Source organism: Motacilla alba, chromosome 12 (genome assembly GCF_015832195.1).
Source record: "Motacilla alba alba isolate MOTALB_02 chromosome 12, Motacilla_alba_V1.0_pri, whole genome shotgun sequence".
NCBI lineage: Eukaryota > Metazoa > Chordata > Aves > Passeriformes > Motacillidae > Motacilla > Motacilla alba.
In genome coordinates this window covers 12,853,650-12,871,007 of record NC_052027.1, presented here as the reverse complement: position 1 = coordinate 12,871,007, position 17,358 = coordinate 12,853,650, and the positions used below count along the sequence as shown (strand labels likewise).

Genomic DNA, 17,358 nt, shown 5'->3' with positions numbered 1-17,358 from the left:
TAAATAAACATTCAAATCAAACGATTAATGGCTCCCATGACATCCACAACAAAATCCCAGACTTAACCATGAATGAAGAATTTGTGATAGGACGCAGCAGGTACTTCACTCAAATTTAAATTATGCTTTAACACCTTCCAGTCCTGTCTGTCAACAAGCCTTCAGATGCAAACTTGACAGATTCCTGTGGACTTCTAGCAGCTTCTCCCTCAAGATCAGCAGAAGGCTCTACAGAGAGCAGCGTGCAGAGGTTCCCATGGTGTACAGTCACTTTGGCATGGGGTTAAGCACAGAACAATGAAAGACTGTGCCTTTCTGGGGACATTAATGCAGATTTCTGCTGTCAAATTAAGGTATCTCTTAGGTAATAAAAATAGTGGGCCTGATCTTTCTCCCTGATAAGTGAAGGGGGGTTGCTGGCATAATTACCTTCAGCAAATTTACTGCAGATTTATTCTTAAGTGAATGGTAAATAAGCCAAATATTTCTGTCATATATGAAAGATTACACAATGTTATGCCATTTTTATTTTTTACTTCCCAAGAATTGCTTTACTCTCTCCTCTTTGTTTCACTTTGATCTTAGCACTGTGCCTGGCCGGGCGTTAAAAATTAAAGTCAGGTGTGTTAGAAGGAAGTGAATTAGATTCAGATTCCATTCTGAAGTTGGACTTATTCTACTCATTTTCAAACATACCACTGCTGATTCTCCCACCAAGAAATACATACTGCTTGGCAACAAGAAAATTATCAAAGCAATCTGACCAAATTGGCACCACTAGCTCTGGTCACATCTGGTAACAATAATATGAAGGGAGAAGTATGAAGATAACAACTCTCATTTATTGTTACCATTAAACTTATCTGCATGCATACTCCTGAGTCTTTGAACTTCATGATTTCATAAAGCCAGTAACAGCTCCACTCAAAGGTGAAGGGTGATGCTTTTCCAAATGTGATTAAATACCCAGTTTACTGAGGTATTAGAGTCTCTAGACCCAGAGTGCTCAGCCAGAGGAACAGCAATGGAATACCACCAGGAAAGCACAACTGCCAACATTAAGGAGCTCTAGCAATGTGTAAATTAGGGTGGTTGATTCTATGCCAACAGAAGAGTAGAGTTTTAATATACTACAAAAATGCTAAAACCCAACTCTTAATGCATAAGCCTGCTTTTTACATTTAGTAGGAAATGTTTCTTTTTCACTCCCAGTTATAACAAACTTGGATATACACTAGGTAAAGCTGCAGATCAAGTGTAACTGCCTACCCCAGCAAGCAGGTGAACAAGGGCAGTGGGATCTATTTATTTCAGGATTAGGCAAGGATGGTTTATCCTGATTAATGTTATTCAGTCACTATATTGCTGAATATTCTGCACATCAGAATATAAAAATTAAATTGCAGGTGAAATCATGCATACAATGTATCATTTCTGAATCACTTCAGATTTAAAACTGTCTTCTCATAATACTGCGTATAATTAACTAGCTGATACATTTATTTTCTAAAGAACATTTCATAAAATTATGATTTGAGATGTGCCTCTCCCTGTGAATCCCCCTCATCAATGTCTGTGTCAGTCACTGAAGGCGAGAAGCCACCCAGCCTCCTTCCTCCCTGCCATAAATCACTCACCTGGAGCATGGACCTTGAAAGTTTCCAAGAAAAACATCAGCATGTAATAAGACATACAAGTCTTTTGGGCTTGTGCAATACTTTGTTCCACTCACTGCTTCTTGGGGGATCTGATTTTGTGTCATTTCAATGAGTTGTCAAAGATTCAGCGCTAAACTGCTGGCAGGTACAAAACCAGCTGAGTCTGTCATGTTGAGACAGTGGGGAAATAGCCAGGCTGCCACTCAAAGATGCAGTTCCAAGAGCAGGGAATTACATGAATACACCCTCAGTCAGCAGCTAAAACTTCTAAGTGAGTCATGACAGCAGGATACCTCCATGTAAAATTATTCTATTACACTGATAAAACTTTCCCTTATAATTTTCAATTTAAATTAGTAGACTTCTATTACATTTTTTTGGAGAGAAATTTCATTTCTTCCAAGAAAAATATTTTTCTCCTAAACAATTCTGATTTTCCCTGGTTCTTTTTCAGATATATATGTAGCCATCAATTTCCCTAAATAATTCTTATATGGTCTACTGAACCTCCAAAATATGACAACTTCACCTTCCCTTTTGCCCAGTCACACTACACATAACTGACCTCTTTCACACTTCAAAAGAAATTTCCCCCAACTCTATTAAATAGACAATATTACTCTTCACAAAGCTTAAAATTCCCAGCATGTGAGTTGGCTGTTTTCTCAGCATGAATAAAACTTAATATCATATTTAAAGATAACTTTGTTAATTAGTATTGACATTTCAGAGCTGAAGGGCAGCTTCCTTCCCCCCAGCAGCACTGGTGTCACACCAGCAGTGTGAAACCCTTATGTAAGTGCCTCATTAGGCTCAGTCCCACTTTGCAGATGACACACAGTGTGTGGGAGCATTTGTGTATTCTATGAACAACCTTGGGGTTCAACAATCCCCTTCTCTTCATCCTCTGAGGAATCCTCTCAAAACCAGCAAGCATAACTTGATCTACAATAACTTCTTATTGTAGTGCAGACAATTGCAGTCAGTATTTCATCTTACTTGAGAGTCTTGAGACTTACTGGAGACTTACTTGAGATTTACAGTACACCCACTATTCAAAAATTACCATGTTTACAGAACTGGCATCGCATAAAAGTTTTTGAATTTTGTAACTCATGAAACTCTATTTGAGGAATTTGGTGGTTTTCTCCTACAGAGGTAAGAGCTTATTTTCAAACAGGCCAGCAAGCAGAAGTGTGTAATCCATCTCTTCTCCTTTTGAAGTGTAGGCTTGAAAAGGAACAGCAGTAGCAAGCAGGTCATGGAGAACAGAGGTGGGGAGAACAACAAAATTCTGGACTTCTAGCCTCAGTGGGTCCCAAATTCATTGGAAAGGGCAATCCATTCAAGCAAAGGCTGGAAAAGTTTCTAACGATCCTGAACTTCAATGTGCAAGGACCTAGACTCATAACTATGGTTTTTGACTGGATGAACATTCAGGTTGGCTCCACTAAGTGAATGTATTTGGGTCACATATTTCTAGTGATCTTTTATAAACTGTAAAACTTAGTACTATAATGTGTTACGAAGAATGGGAAATTAAGGTAAAGAAAAATGAAAATTATCCCAGTTCTGATCTTAATGACATTGTTCTCAGTGTCTCTGTGCACAGGTTGAGAGCATCCCAACAGTTGCACTGGTTAGGCTAAAGGGGGATTTGTGGTTACCCAACAGTCCTAAAGTTGCATTTGATTGCGCAGAATCCTCGAGGACACGTTTTTCTGATAATGTACTTGGATCAGTAACACCACCACCCTGGATGAACAACTGACTATATTTAGTTCAATTTCACTGTCAGACTGTTCTGAAAAACATACCATGATTTGGCAAAGCTATAAGCCTTAGTAGCCAACAAAGTACAATTTTCTAATACTCAAGTACACTGAACACTGAAGTCTTAAAATGGACATACACTATTAAAGATTCAATTCTTAAATAATACAAAAGTTAGTAGTCACCACAGCAGTTTTGTAACATCAAAACTTTTATGCTACACCAGAAAGACTTCCCAATTATATTTTTTTCAACACCTAATTCTATGGTCAGAACATGGCTCGATTTTGCAGAACAACTCACTCAGAATTTATCATCTGACTCCAGAAATACAATAGATCTCTGATTTGTGATTGCAAAATGCCAGCTCACATAACAGCCTATTTACAGTGTTCTGATAGAATTTGACACAGTCAATAAAAAATGTCCTTTGTCATGCCCTGACCCCTTCCCAGGAATACACAAACATGTTTCCAGCGGATTAAACCATGGGAAAAAAAATTCCAAAGGGATCTTCTATCAGTAACATGCTTGCTCGTCCTACTTGTAGCCTGCATCAAGCAATAATACCGGTGCAAATTTCTCAGGCCAAGAGCAGGACTCCTTTGTTTACAAAGGAGTAATACAGGACTCCTTTGTTTACAAAGGAGTGTAATCACTCCTAACCTGACCACATGTACATTTCCTCCTTTTTAGAAGACAGCCAACAGCAATGCATCCAATTAATTGTGCAACACAATTTAACACAAACTGGACAATATCACCTAAAGTGCATAATCCAGCCACTCCGGGTACAGATTGCAATTATTACATGAGAACTAAGACTTTATGACATTTCCTACAAATGCTAATTAGCTGGTAGGTTAAGGCCCTTAGTCATGTAGCACTTCATCAATCACAAAGATTAAACTATTAAAGATGGAAATTGCAACATTTTACATGAAAAGTTACATAGCAAGTCAAGGTAGAGTATTATATTAGCCCCTTTTAGCCGGTGTTCTTTTATGATAGTCCCCACAAAAGAATTTCCACAAGCTGTTGTCCTAATATGATCCAGGTCTACATCCTGTACAGTGCTCTTGTCTCAACAGCTACTGTTTTCATCACTGAGACTCCTACTTCACAGTACATAACTGGACTTTTTAAGTATCTGTAGATTCCTAGAGGACAAAACACTCCACTTCTACCTACTGTACAAAAGGTGAAATCTGGGAGCAGAGGGACGTCATCCAGCTCAGCACTTTTGCCCTCCAGCCTACAACTCGGCCACATTCATAGAACTGGAACGTTCTGGTAAGAAATACATAAAGATTTCTGAGGTCTGCCCCTCTGCATGCTAAACTGACAGATATGAGGTGTAAGACTAGCTTTGCCAGGTTAAACAAGGCTATTAAAACAGCATACCCAACTTTACTGGCACTAAAATGGAACAGTGGTGCCAAAGGTTCTAAAAGAAAGAAATATTAAGTAATATTGCACCTCTGACATTGACATAAGTTTATTATTACTCCATGCCAATCTACCTTGATCCAAATCCTCTAAACACATGCTGCTCCAGTGCTGGGCCTCCCTTAAGCCTTCAAATTATACTGAATAGTGCAGCAGTTTTTCAATTTGGTCAAAAATTGCACCCAAATCTCTGCACAGAAGGACAATGCACCATCAGATCCTTATCTAGCCCATAAATTTTTCTGCATCTTGTTGCCCTTTGTTCATTCCTATGGCTTCCCATGGGCCTCACCACAGCTGTTTTGGGTTTGATTCTTCCCCACCTTTGGTAGGGAGCACTCAACAGAACTTGTCCTTCCCTCCCCGTGTGACAACTACCCGGAAAAGAGAAGGAACTGCTCCACTTTCCAAAGGGAGTTTTTCAAGGTATGGTTTTATCTCCTTGGTAATTTTTTTTTCCATAAAGAATACAGATTAGAAATTGCATATTTCCAAGTTACATATTCCTTCCTACTCACTTTCAGGTTATTACTGACAGAAATATTTTTAGGCACTATACACAAATCCTTCCTTCTTCAGTTACTTGAATACAACTATTAAACAAATGTTATTTTAGGCTGAGTGAGGTACTTCAGGCTGAGTGGAGAGAGATGTAGCCATCTATCTTGCATCAACAACTGAAGGCAGGAATAAAACTGGTTATTCACAAGTCTCATATCAAAAGTAAACAAAAATACAAAGGTATAATATTTGGTCCTAAGTAGAAAGAAGGACATGGAGACAAGCATTGAAATATTACAGTCAGAAGAATCTGTCCAGACAGATGTCCAGACAGAACCTGCAAAGAAGAACTGGAAGCACTTCCTTCAGTTTCAGAAGGGCTTTCAGGAGAGTGAGCAGAACCAGAGCAGTCCTGGATAAGGGAGGGTATGTAAACACAGGGCAATCCACTGTGAGGCCCAGTCATTGTTCCACCTCCTGAGTGTCATTGAAACAGCCCATCTTGCTTTCCACTCCCTGAATTCTCCACATGTATGTGCACAATGAGAACAAGTTTCTAAATGCTCAACACAGACATGTCTGGCTGCCATCCCAAAGTGAAATCAATACTGGACGATGTGACCAAAAGTTCAGATGATGAACAAGAACTGGAGGAAAGCAAAAGCCATGTGCAATCCAGAAAGGAGTAAAAGATAAAATTATAATTAGATTAAAGTAAACTGTAATTAGGATAGATTAAATAATTTTCTATCTTAGTTATGCTTGCAATTGGAAAGACATATTGGACAATCTTTTTCTTAAAGCACAGCATCCACTACTACACTCTCTGAAAACCCCTGAAAAGGGCCTGTTCAAAAATACTGCAATAACAAATATTATAGTGCTAGGAATTATTATTATACCTAGTTCAACATACTTCTGAAATAACACATGACCAATCTGCCTGTGCTCCAAAAGGAGCTGTGCTCCCTTTGCCAGAGCATGTGGACTGTACAAGGTATGAATGCCTGGGATGCAACTTCATCTGCTGAGGGAAAAGTTATCTACAACTGAAAGGCACTAGTGCCAGGAAAGTTTCTTGGGAAAAAAAACTAGAACAGCTTCCCTTCTGCATGTAAGTATTGTGACCCAGAGATGAGATTTCATCAGCTGCCAAGGACACTGGAATGCTCAAGGACCCTAAACACAAGAAGTCACGATCTAACAAGCACTGCCAAAATGAAGCTGAACACCTGGGTTAACCAGACAAGTAGACTGTTTTGTTCTTTTTTTTTTTTCCAGGTGAATGTAAAAGCCTGAGTTTGCATTGGTGACATACAGCATTTTCTACTTCAGAGTTGTACACCCCAAAAAGTAAACCCCAAAAGCATCATTTAAAGCATCATGCCCTAGATGTACCTAAATGAGGGGTGAGCAGAGCAGGACAACATTTCAATCAAATTTCTCTTTAGTCAAATGATTTGTGAGTGAATATTGGAAGAGAAACACAAGCAAAATAAAGATCCAGATCTGAAAATGTGACCCAAGGCTAATTTTAAAAATGTATTTTCCAGATACAACATTCTTGTCCTATTAACAAAATAATGGTATTAAGACAATCTGGCATTAGTATTTTTGAGCATGCTAACATCTACACATTAAAAGAATGTGGTTATAAAGAATGTTTCAGAGAAGCAAATCTACACACAACTTTCGTGCTGTAAATGTAATACTTTTTGTTTGTTTAAAAAATAATCATCAAAATTCATCCTTCTCTAAGTAAACCCAGTATTCAGCCCACAGCAGAAAAACTAAACTTCACAAGTCCCCTAATGAAAGGAAATAAAAACCTTCCAGATAGAAAATGCTACTGGAAGTGCTACTTCCAGTTTTAAAAACATCAGTTCAGTTCTAGCTCCAATTTTCCACCCAGCTGTTAGCAGGATTTATCTCTTTGTATACTAGAGTTCATGAGGCTATGACATATTTTATTCCATGATCTAGTGAGGAGAGAGAGTGCAGTTTGAGAATGATTATGTCCACTAAGAAGCAAGAGCAAAAGAGGCAAGACCATCTGCACACCCTAATAAAACGGCCATGATTTCTTAAAAACAGGAAAAGTGTTATGCTGCATATTTCTGAGGACAAAGCCATGACAGAGTGCTGATAGTTCTGTGATAGTTACTCATCATAAAAATTTCATTACTGAATACACATTCCTCTTACTGAACCATTTCCTCAAAATCTAAGTACAAGAGAAATATTAAATTGATGGTTTGTTCAGGGGTTTGGGTTGTTTTTTTTTAGAATGCAAACAATAAGAAAATATACATTCTGTTCTTCAGAGTGCTCAAGAAATGTCCAAAACTAGTTGGCATTCAGGATAAAAGCCTTGAAGTTTGCTTTGTTTTACATGATCAGCACTGCTAACTAGGCAAACATTCAGAAATAGGATTAAAGTGGATGAGTTCTTATATTCTAGCTTTGATAGGCCTTACTTCCCAGGCCTGAAAAAGCAGCCCTCTCAGTTTCTGGAAAATAAGAACTTGGCTTTTTAAATTCAGTACTTAAGCAACTGCAGACAGAAGCACAATTAGACAATGTGAACCCTGTATGAGTCCTGGAGGAAAACCACAGTAACATGAACTACCTTCATAATAATAGAGTAAGGAGGAGTAGACATTCTTGGAGTGGCTGTAAAAGGAGATGAGAATAGTAAAATATAGATGGTGCTAGAAAGTTGTTCTCCATTTCTCTGTATATTCACAAGTGCATCTCTATATGGTAAACAGTGACACACAGGACACAAACAGCACACACGTGGTACATAAATATTTTGGAGAGTGTGAGAAAAAGGATACGGAAATGAACTCTCTGCTGCTGCATGCAGAACCCTTGTAGAGCTGCCTCTACAGGAAATTCCCTCCCACTCCCCCAGGTGAAAACTGTAATGGACTGAATCCAACTCCCAAAGAGAGCAAATGCCGTTAGTTGAATTTGTGGAAAATTAGAAATAAGATAATTTGGCTGTTTGGAGGGAGCCTCCCTTCTTAATGTCTTTAGAACACAGGGAAAGCAAATAACTGACTTAATTTAGGTTCCTTCTCCACTCCCCTTCTCTCCACCCAGAAAAGAAAGTCCTCCAGGCTAAAAACACAGTATCCTGATCCTTTAGCAGGCCCACACATTTTATTTATATTATTTGGAAAGAGTAGTAACCAGTGTTCATAAGGATACTGGAATCCCTTATCTTGAGGGATAACAAGTTTTATCAGGATTTTTAGTACTTTCCTTTAACTCCAATAATTTTGTGACAACAGCAGCACCTAATATTTTTCTGATATAATATATATTATATAATACTATAAAAAATGTACCCACAGATAAAAGCAAGACATTTTATACTAGAAAATTTTACTATTAAAGATCTCTGCATCTTTTTTAATATATTAATAGTAATACACCTTAAGAAACAGGAGTATTTCCTTTAAATGCGCCTCAAAAGTTGTACAACATACCCTTTCATCAGTGATCTTACCTTTTTCTGAAGGACATTAATTTTTCTTTCTTTTACTTCCAACATGTCTTTCATATCTCGAATTTCTCCAGCAAGGGTTCCCTTCTCTTCTGTGAGGTCTTGAAGTTGTTTTGTTTTTTTATTCAGAAAGGTTTCTTTTTCTTCTAACCGTAACCGCAAGGCATCAACCTACAGTAAGTAATGGAAGCACATTTAGGGTTCAGTAGAGATCATTAGCATATTCTTTTCTAATACTCTTTAATTCACACTTAAAAAATGGTTTATTTCTCTTCAATATAATTTTTTGAACTGAACTCTAAGACATTGTTTTACCTGTTACACTTTTCTCCAGTGTAAATCTCTTACTAAATGGGTCTGACTACTTCTCTACAGTAATCACAAATCCCCATCAAGCAAAATAAGGGCTATTTGAGGATTTTCCTAAGCAAAACACTCTGCATATATCACTGTGGTTTGTTTTGTGGGTTTTTTTAATATTAAAAAGAAGAAAAAAACATCACCCAAAAATATCAGGAAGCCAGTGAAGGCACAACCAACACCAAAGAAGGCTTCAGGCATCTGCAGCTCTTTATTGTTCTACAGCACAACCTTTTATACTCTTCATCCCACATGCACTGCACCCGTGTGCTCTCTGCTCCCTTTGGTGGTTGCTCAGTGCCCCTGGGCACTCCATGGCTCATTGCTGTCAGTGCTGCTCACCTGCTTCACAGCTGTGCCCACTGGGGATGAGGCTGGCCCAGCCCCACTCCCAGTCACCACAAACTGTGTGCCTACAGCACAAAAGAATTCCAACAGCCCAGAATGTGTTACCACCCTTGACTTTCTCATTTCTTGCTGTGCAAATATTCAAGCATGCAAATTTGTTATTCTCTTAATGCAACTCAAACAGTAATAAAACAGCAGAGATGTCAATTCGTTAAAGAAAGAGAATGTTTGGCTTTAACCATCATTACTACAAGAATCACACTGGATACGTGTTGGTGCCTTCAGGAGCACTTCCAGTGTTTACAGATTCTGGTTCAGAAAAGCAGTTACAGATTAACTGCTGAGTAGCTCTCAGCATAAAATACTGGAGTTGGGGAATATTTGGGAGTAAAGAACAGATTTCGTCATATATGAAGTTTTTGAAAATCAAGACTTTTTGTTTCACTGTGAGTTTCATATTATTGAAAGCTGATTTGCAAATAAAAGATTACAAGAAAATGCATACCCATGAAATTTGGTCAGTGCTAATATAAAAGTAGAGGAAGTACCAGAGCAGAGAACTAGGATAAAGAGAGTGCAATCATTTACTGTTACAGAGATAGGTTTCCTTGAACAGAGGCTTTTTCTGCACCTCTGAACCATGAAGTGTTCACATTAAGTGGACTCACAGGCTTTCTTTGGCTGCAAGGCTCACCACTGACAAGTCAAGGTTTGGATTGAAAATGTATGCTGTGGCAATTTAGAATTCTCCATCTATAAGACAACTGCAGGCAGTCAGGCAAGTGAGAAATATTAGATTCACTAACCCAAAGTTCAAACATACAAATTTTAGAAAATAAAGAACAAGAGTTTAAAGTTTGTATTTCCTAGAAATGGATAAGGTTAATTCATAATAAAAAGCTAGATGGAAGAAACTGAAAGGGCATAAATGGAGGCTTAGCATTTTAAAGTTCTGCACCTGGAACAGTCAGAAAGGGTCTCCTCTATTAAGCAATTTGTTCTCTAGTTAATCAGAATACTATCAAAGTGCAAAACAATCATCAAATCTATATTTACGTATATTCTGAGTTTTGTAACACTAAATTTATTCTAAGCAAAAGTATTTTCAATGCCACTTTAAAACTTGGTTTGGGACCAATTTAGATGATCTATTGGATCTCAAAATGCATGTTCTTCCTGCTTTTAAAATGGCTCATTGCCTTTCTATACACTGGGAAAAAAAAAGATTTATATTCCACTAGATTTTATTTTATTTTTAAGACTTTTTTTGCAATATTACAGTAACAGTATCTCTCAGCTTGTAAGCAGCATGCAGTAAGGGATTCAAAGATGATTTTTTCAATTAGAAAACAAGAAATAATAGTAGCAGTAAGCTTTCAGACCTCTTTTTATAAACATAAAAGACCTCATCTGAATCTCATTACTACATCTTCTTTATACTTAATCACTTCTTTGATTCACAGCTGAAAGCAATCCCTGAAGTCAAATCACAGAAATCTCTGATGGGCCTTCCAGCTGCAGCTGAGGAGCTCGTCAGGACCTTGGAGCAGCTCTCCAAAAGCAGCTCTCCCTATCAGCCACTGCCTATCAGCCGCCACCAGGCAGAAGCCTAAAGCTTCAAGTCAAGGGAGCTGGAGGTGATTGGCTCCCCAGACAAACAAAGCACTGACACCATTCCCCCGTGGCTGGGATAACACAGCAGCTTCCACAGGTCTGATGCAGCTTGTCCTGCTTGGCTGAACCCAGCAGTGTCTCAGTCAATAATCTTTTCTGCTCTGCCCATCCAGCCCACAAATTTCTTCCCACACACCCTGTCAGCATGGCTCTCTAGATTCAACTGAGGAATGGGGGGGATTTTAGGCAATAAAACTTGGGAGCACAAAGAGGGTGGAGAGGATGAGCAAATGGCTCTGAATGCCCAGTGACAACCTGCATGGGAAACAGGAGCAGAGCTCCTGTCCACTCCAGCTCCTCAGACTCAAATCCTGCTTTAGCTTCAAATAAAGTCTTGAAAGCATAACCAAAGTGCAGCTTCAATTGCAGTGAGAAACAGCCAAAGAGTCTCAGTCCTTTCAACCCAAATTCACACAAGGAGAGTGCAAGAGTTGGGAAGGAAAGAGCACAGTATGTCCACCACAGCCTTGGGTGGCAATAAAAAATCCACCAAATATATATCTACTTTCTTACATCTACTCATCTTGAGGCTGATACAGCAGAGCATTTTAATTCAAAAATTCACCTGTACAATGAAGTATTTTGATGGAATAAGTATATCATCCCCAAACTAACATTCACAGCAAGGAGCCATTCTGAAACTGGAGGCAGAACTCTGACCAGTGCCAGCCTGGGAGAGGGAATAGACAACTCATACCGTGGGTGGTCTTGGGTGTGCAGGTTGATTTTCTATCAAGTACCAAGTGGAGGTTTAGGAGAACATCAGTTATGTCAGTCATTTTCTCCTTCCCCAAAGTTGTCTTTCTGCCTCTAGCAACCACAAACCAGGACTTTCACATTTCTCACAACAGGAAACAAAACTACCTCAGCCTGAACTGCAGGCAACCTTTCACTATCTGTTCAGCACTAAGCATGTATGACATCATCTCATAAGTCAAATAAGAACCTCCAGATGGCAGAAAACCAAAATGCTGTTAAATCAGGTACCTCATCTTGTGGACAACCAGAAGCAAAATATACTACTTCATTTTTGGCCAGGGTGAATTTGCCAATGTAAGAAATTGTCTCTTCCCTGAAAACGGTACTGTGAAATCACATCTCCCAAAAATAACACAACAATGAAGTACTCTAGATGGAGCATGCCAGCACACCATGAGGAATGTCTGCCATTTTGTTACTTCCATCTGAGGCATTTTAAATATGATTTGAAAGGAAATTAAATTTGGGTCACTTTACAGATTATATATATATATATATATATATATATATATATTTGAATGGATAAGAATTTCTCGTACACAAAACCTCTCTCTTTGACTTTTCACTCAACACTATCTCATTTTAAGAGTCTTTCACTTATTTTTTCCAAGCTCTTGCAGTATATTTACTAGTAAAACTTGGCAGTCTGAAGAACACCATAATTTTCAAGAAAAATAAAGCAAAACCAGATCTGATAGCTAACACATTACGTATTTCAAAGACCTCTCTCCAAGTAAATTGCTTTTTAATTTTGTCTAACTTCTTTTTCCTCAGCAGCTACTTATTTCTACTATTTAATACAATAAACTCTGTCACTTGCTCTGGAAATATACAACACACCGTAAAAACTTTAGAATTGGGTTATACTTTTGGAAAAAAAGAGTTCATGTAAGCAGCAAAAATTGCCAGATTTAAAGTCAAACTTTATTAATCTTCATGTCATCACCCGCCACTCATAGCAGCTTCAGTAGTGATGTCTATTCCTTGAAGTTCCTTACTGTTAACTGTTTAACTTAGATGCCTTATTACATATATCATTTATGAAAGTGGTTTAGTGCTAAGGAGCTCCATGGGGAAGTAAAATATGAAGCAGCACTACTGTGTTTCACTGTTTAGAATTATTTACTTTACCATCATAAATAGATACATTTAGAGCTAATGTTTGACTGTGGTTTTTTTTAACTAAACCTGAAGGTCCTGCTGCAGTCCTAAGTGTGTTGTAGTACCACAGCTGGGGTAATAAGAAAAAACTGTAACCCAGTGCTAATCCCCTCCTGAGCCAGCCCTGTTCCAGCACACACTGCAGCCAATATTCACCTCTGTGCCCAAGAGTCCTGCTCCTCCCCTTCTGTACCATCATTCTCCCCCTTCCTCATCATCTCTACAGTCTCCACAGCCCTGTAGATATTTTCTGGGCTATTATTTGCTCTTTTAGTATATTATGCAGCCATCTTTTGAGGAAAATCTTCAGTTAATAAAAAAACCCGAATTGCTATTAAAGATCTTAGTGCCTGTGTTTATGCACCCACATACATCTTGGGGAAGTTCTAAGCTGTTACTATGAAAACCAGTTTAAACCAAGAATAAAAGAACTGTCACTCTGATTTTCCATACAGAACTACTGAATTATTAATACAGACAGCATACTCTCACATGGGTCCTTTTGCAAATATGAGAACTGAACTACAAGTATAGAAAGGATATCATGTGTCCCAACTGTACTCTCCAGAGCCATTAAAAAAAAAGCCCAAAAAAAGCCCTATTCTAAAATAAGAAAATATAATGAAAACTACCTCCTCATCATATTTGTCCCTCATTTTTTAGTCCGATGTGATAAAGATTATCTTTTCAAAGCAATAGCTGTACCTGGCAAGCCATACCTTCATTTCTATCAAAAACATCTGACATATGTTAAACTCAAGGCAGAAAAGGCAGAACATTTTGAAGCTGCAGACACCTGAATTTTGTACAGTTAATATCCTTTACACTCTGCTCCAAATTGAAACTCCAGTGAGCTTGCTAGCTTTTTTAACTTCATAGAAGAAAATTCCACTTTGAGGCATTATCTCAAACAACATTCTCACCCCTCTGCTGCTCTAAGTTGCTCTAGTTCACATTTTAATTCAGCTACTAGTTTATAGGCTTTACATTCTTTAAAGCATAATCTACTTTACTGTTTTATTTCTACAACTTCAGTATTTAAGAACTGACACAAGGGGAGGACTTTGTAGTCCAGGGAAATAGACAGTGAGAAACAGGAGATGTTTGGCTAACACAGGCCAGTGTTGGCTGCTCCCATCAGGAGAACAAACTCCTGCCATTACCCTGACAGAATCCCTGTCACAAGCTCCTTCAGTACAAGAGCAGGAGAAGCACCCAGTGCTGGAACACCTCAAAATCACTTTACTCAATCCTTGAAGATGACACCAACAATTTTCATAAACTTCCCAGTCTCCACCCTCAACAGCTTTGGCAGCTCTACTAATAAATCCTTATTTTTCTTACATTCTTCTTATCCACCAGTCCAGATTATGCTTCTTTAAAAGAGAAAATTGATAAACTGATGGGTTGAACTACAACAGAAAAAGTTTCAGCTGAACCAGAGATTGTAAACAACATATTAATGGTTCCTGCAGGCAGTAGGAAGCTTGTCCTTGTGGAACATCATACGCCACAAGGAATTCTGATCAATCTTATCAATGCAGCCAACTGCCTACCAGCTGGTTTATTCTAATTTATATCTTGCTTATTCTTACCACTAAAATTAAGAGCTTTAAAGCAACTAGTCCAAAGTTCAGAATTTAACACAGTTTAGTTCCAGCAAATTTTGGAAAACACATGGGAACTGTAACTCATGTGCTAATACTTAGAGTTTTTGTTAATAAAACTCCCAGCACAAACCTTACCTCATTGAATTCACCTCACTGATTTTTATGCTCACTATAAAACTATAGCTATCATAATACATTTGAATTACTGCAAAAGGAAGTCAGTCATTCCAGATTCAATCTTATTTAGCAACATAATGACAGTTATAAATTCAAAATACTTAAAACCAATTTACAAAACTATCAATCTTGGAAGCTTTTAACTTTTGAAATTTCTGTCTTCAGTAACATTCAAAATTTATTGTACTGTAACAGGTAAATAGGAAGTTAATTAGAAGACCATGGTGCTTTTTTTTAAAGTCAAGCCAATGTGTTTAACTGCTTCATGAAAACAAATGTGCAGAATTCTATGAAAGAAGCATCAGTAAATATCCATTAATTTGAAATTTGGTAAAAATAGAGCTTTTACATGAACTGGTTTTCTGTTTAACTTTTTTACTAGTAGGATTCAGTAATTAAAAATAGTTGACACAGCAATGAATGTGTGATTTTCAAAAAGCACGTTTATGTTTGTAACCTACTCAGAATTACGGAGGTGCCTGTAGGTAAAACCTCTCTACAGCTGAGCTAGAGAGCCTGTGCTATGGCTTCTAGGGATGAGCTGCATCCTCAACCTCTCTCTCAATTTCACATCTTTTGAGTGATACATCTCCCAGAGGAGAATCTCATGATTCACCCTGTTCTGAAACTGGAGCACCTGGTTGTGTCACCCGCTTGACTATCAGACATTCCTACAGCAGCAGGTCCAGCTGGAATCAGCTCCGCTACAGACTTATCCTCCAGAAGCTACAGCCAGCTCACAGTGTGACATAACACACCTTGGGCATTATTTTCATTTACTCATAAGAACACAGCAAACAGAGAGAAGGTTAAAATAATACACTAAACATATATTGCTTATTTTAAATACAACACAGCATTTTCTCCATGAAATATGGCATTTTGACTCTTAGATCTCTCCTGCTCAAATTCTTCCAGAAACCTTCCTGAAAAACTGCTGCATTTTTTACAAGGGGGAATAAGCTTCAAACACTTGTAATCCCTCCAATTAAAAATTCACCTCTAAAAGTTTCCAAATAGAACATCTGAGAGTGAAGTCCTCTCTCTCTCAAGAGGCCAGGCTCCATAATCTCCTGGACAACAGGAAACACCAACTGGTTTGATAAGGACCTTGAGCACCAGGCAGAGTTACAGGTCTGCTTCCATCCATGACATGTCCTCAAGCCAAACCTTCAGACCTCTGGGCCCTTCTAGACCTCAGAACTTTCCCACTGGCTCTGGCTTTTGAGCCATGCAAGGCAAGGCAGCCCTCTTGCTTATTTCCCCTGCATATGTGAGCAACATGAAATTCAGGGATATTCTGAGCCCTTTAAGTAATTGCTCTGTGAAATAATGTATCACATCTATTAATTTATTTACCAAAATGGCAAGGCTTGATTTTTTTTAATACGAAGCACCTCAACCAAAAAGCAGACTGTGCTCCTACTGAAACAAAAGTGCAACTGTTCTGGCCATCCTAGACACTGCAAAAATATTTCTTACTTTATGCTGGAAACAGAATTCCAAAATAGTTTCCAGAGATTGTGCTGGCTTGTGATAAGAATTCCAGACAAGGAAAGGCTACTTCGATCATGAGAGGCTCCTGTCAAAAGACTAAAAGGACTGTTTCAGATTCCAAACTGGTAACTCCTTACTTATCTCACCTTTGCAGTAATATTTTTTAGGTATTTTAGGTAGAAGTGGAGAAGGCATTTTACTCTAAATAACTTCAATAACCATGGGAATGATAGACCTTCACCTCATATTTTCAATCTTTGAACAATTTAGGGCAAGTAATGAGACCCAAACAATAATGCAAAACAATCCATGAGACTGGAACTAGGGAAATAAAAATAACAATTTCATTCTTTTCATAAATACAGTGATATCAATAGAGGTTAAATGGTAAATTAAAAATAACAAGTTATGCAGGAATTAAATCAGACAAGTTTCAGTTGCAGGCTGCCTAACTTTCTAACAGAGATTACCTTGCCAAATATTTTTACTGAATCCAGTCTGCCAGATCATCTAGCAGAAAGTCAGAGACATGACAAGATCTGATCTTGCATTTATTTATTATTCATCTGGAAGCTATAGGTTTACTAGTTTACCACAATTATATTCCATCTGGGACTAAGTTCCTCAGGACAGAATAGCATCTGCATGAGCAAGATAAAGCAAAACTGATAAGTGCTACTTTCCTCACAGCCTTGACACTAAACAAGCCATGGGAAGTCAGATATGAAAACAATCCCTATCACAGAAATGGTCTTACATTGTCAGATAGGTAAGGGATGCTTTCAGGAAAAGAATCGGCAGTGAAATAACTCCCAAAAGCCACTTTCAGAGAAAGAGCCATGCAACATCCAAAAACTGAGAGTGACAGCCAAGACAT

The 17,358-nt window shown here is 38.1% G+C and overlaps 1 protein-coding gene across 18 annotated transcripts in view; it reads right to left on the bottom strand.

Annotated features, from left to right (window-relative positions):
• The window catches only part of ERC2 (ELKS/RAB6-interacting/CAST family member 2), a 418,139-nt gene that overhangs the window by 283,643 nt on the left and 117,138 nt on the right, over positions 1 to 17,358 (bottom strand). For all 18 annotated transcript variants that reach the window (XR_005258403.1, XR_005258404.1, XR_005258405.1 and 15 more), the window contains one exon: positions 8,899 to 9,066. Coding sequence is in view for 2 of the 18 variants with exons in the window: in XM_038149364.1 (XP_038005292.1) it covers positions 8,899 to 9,066 (168 nt within the window). In the remaining 16 variants the exon portion in view is untranslated. The remainder of the gene's footprint in view (positions 1 to 8,898; positions 9,067 to 17,358) is intronic.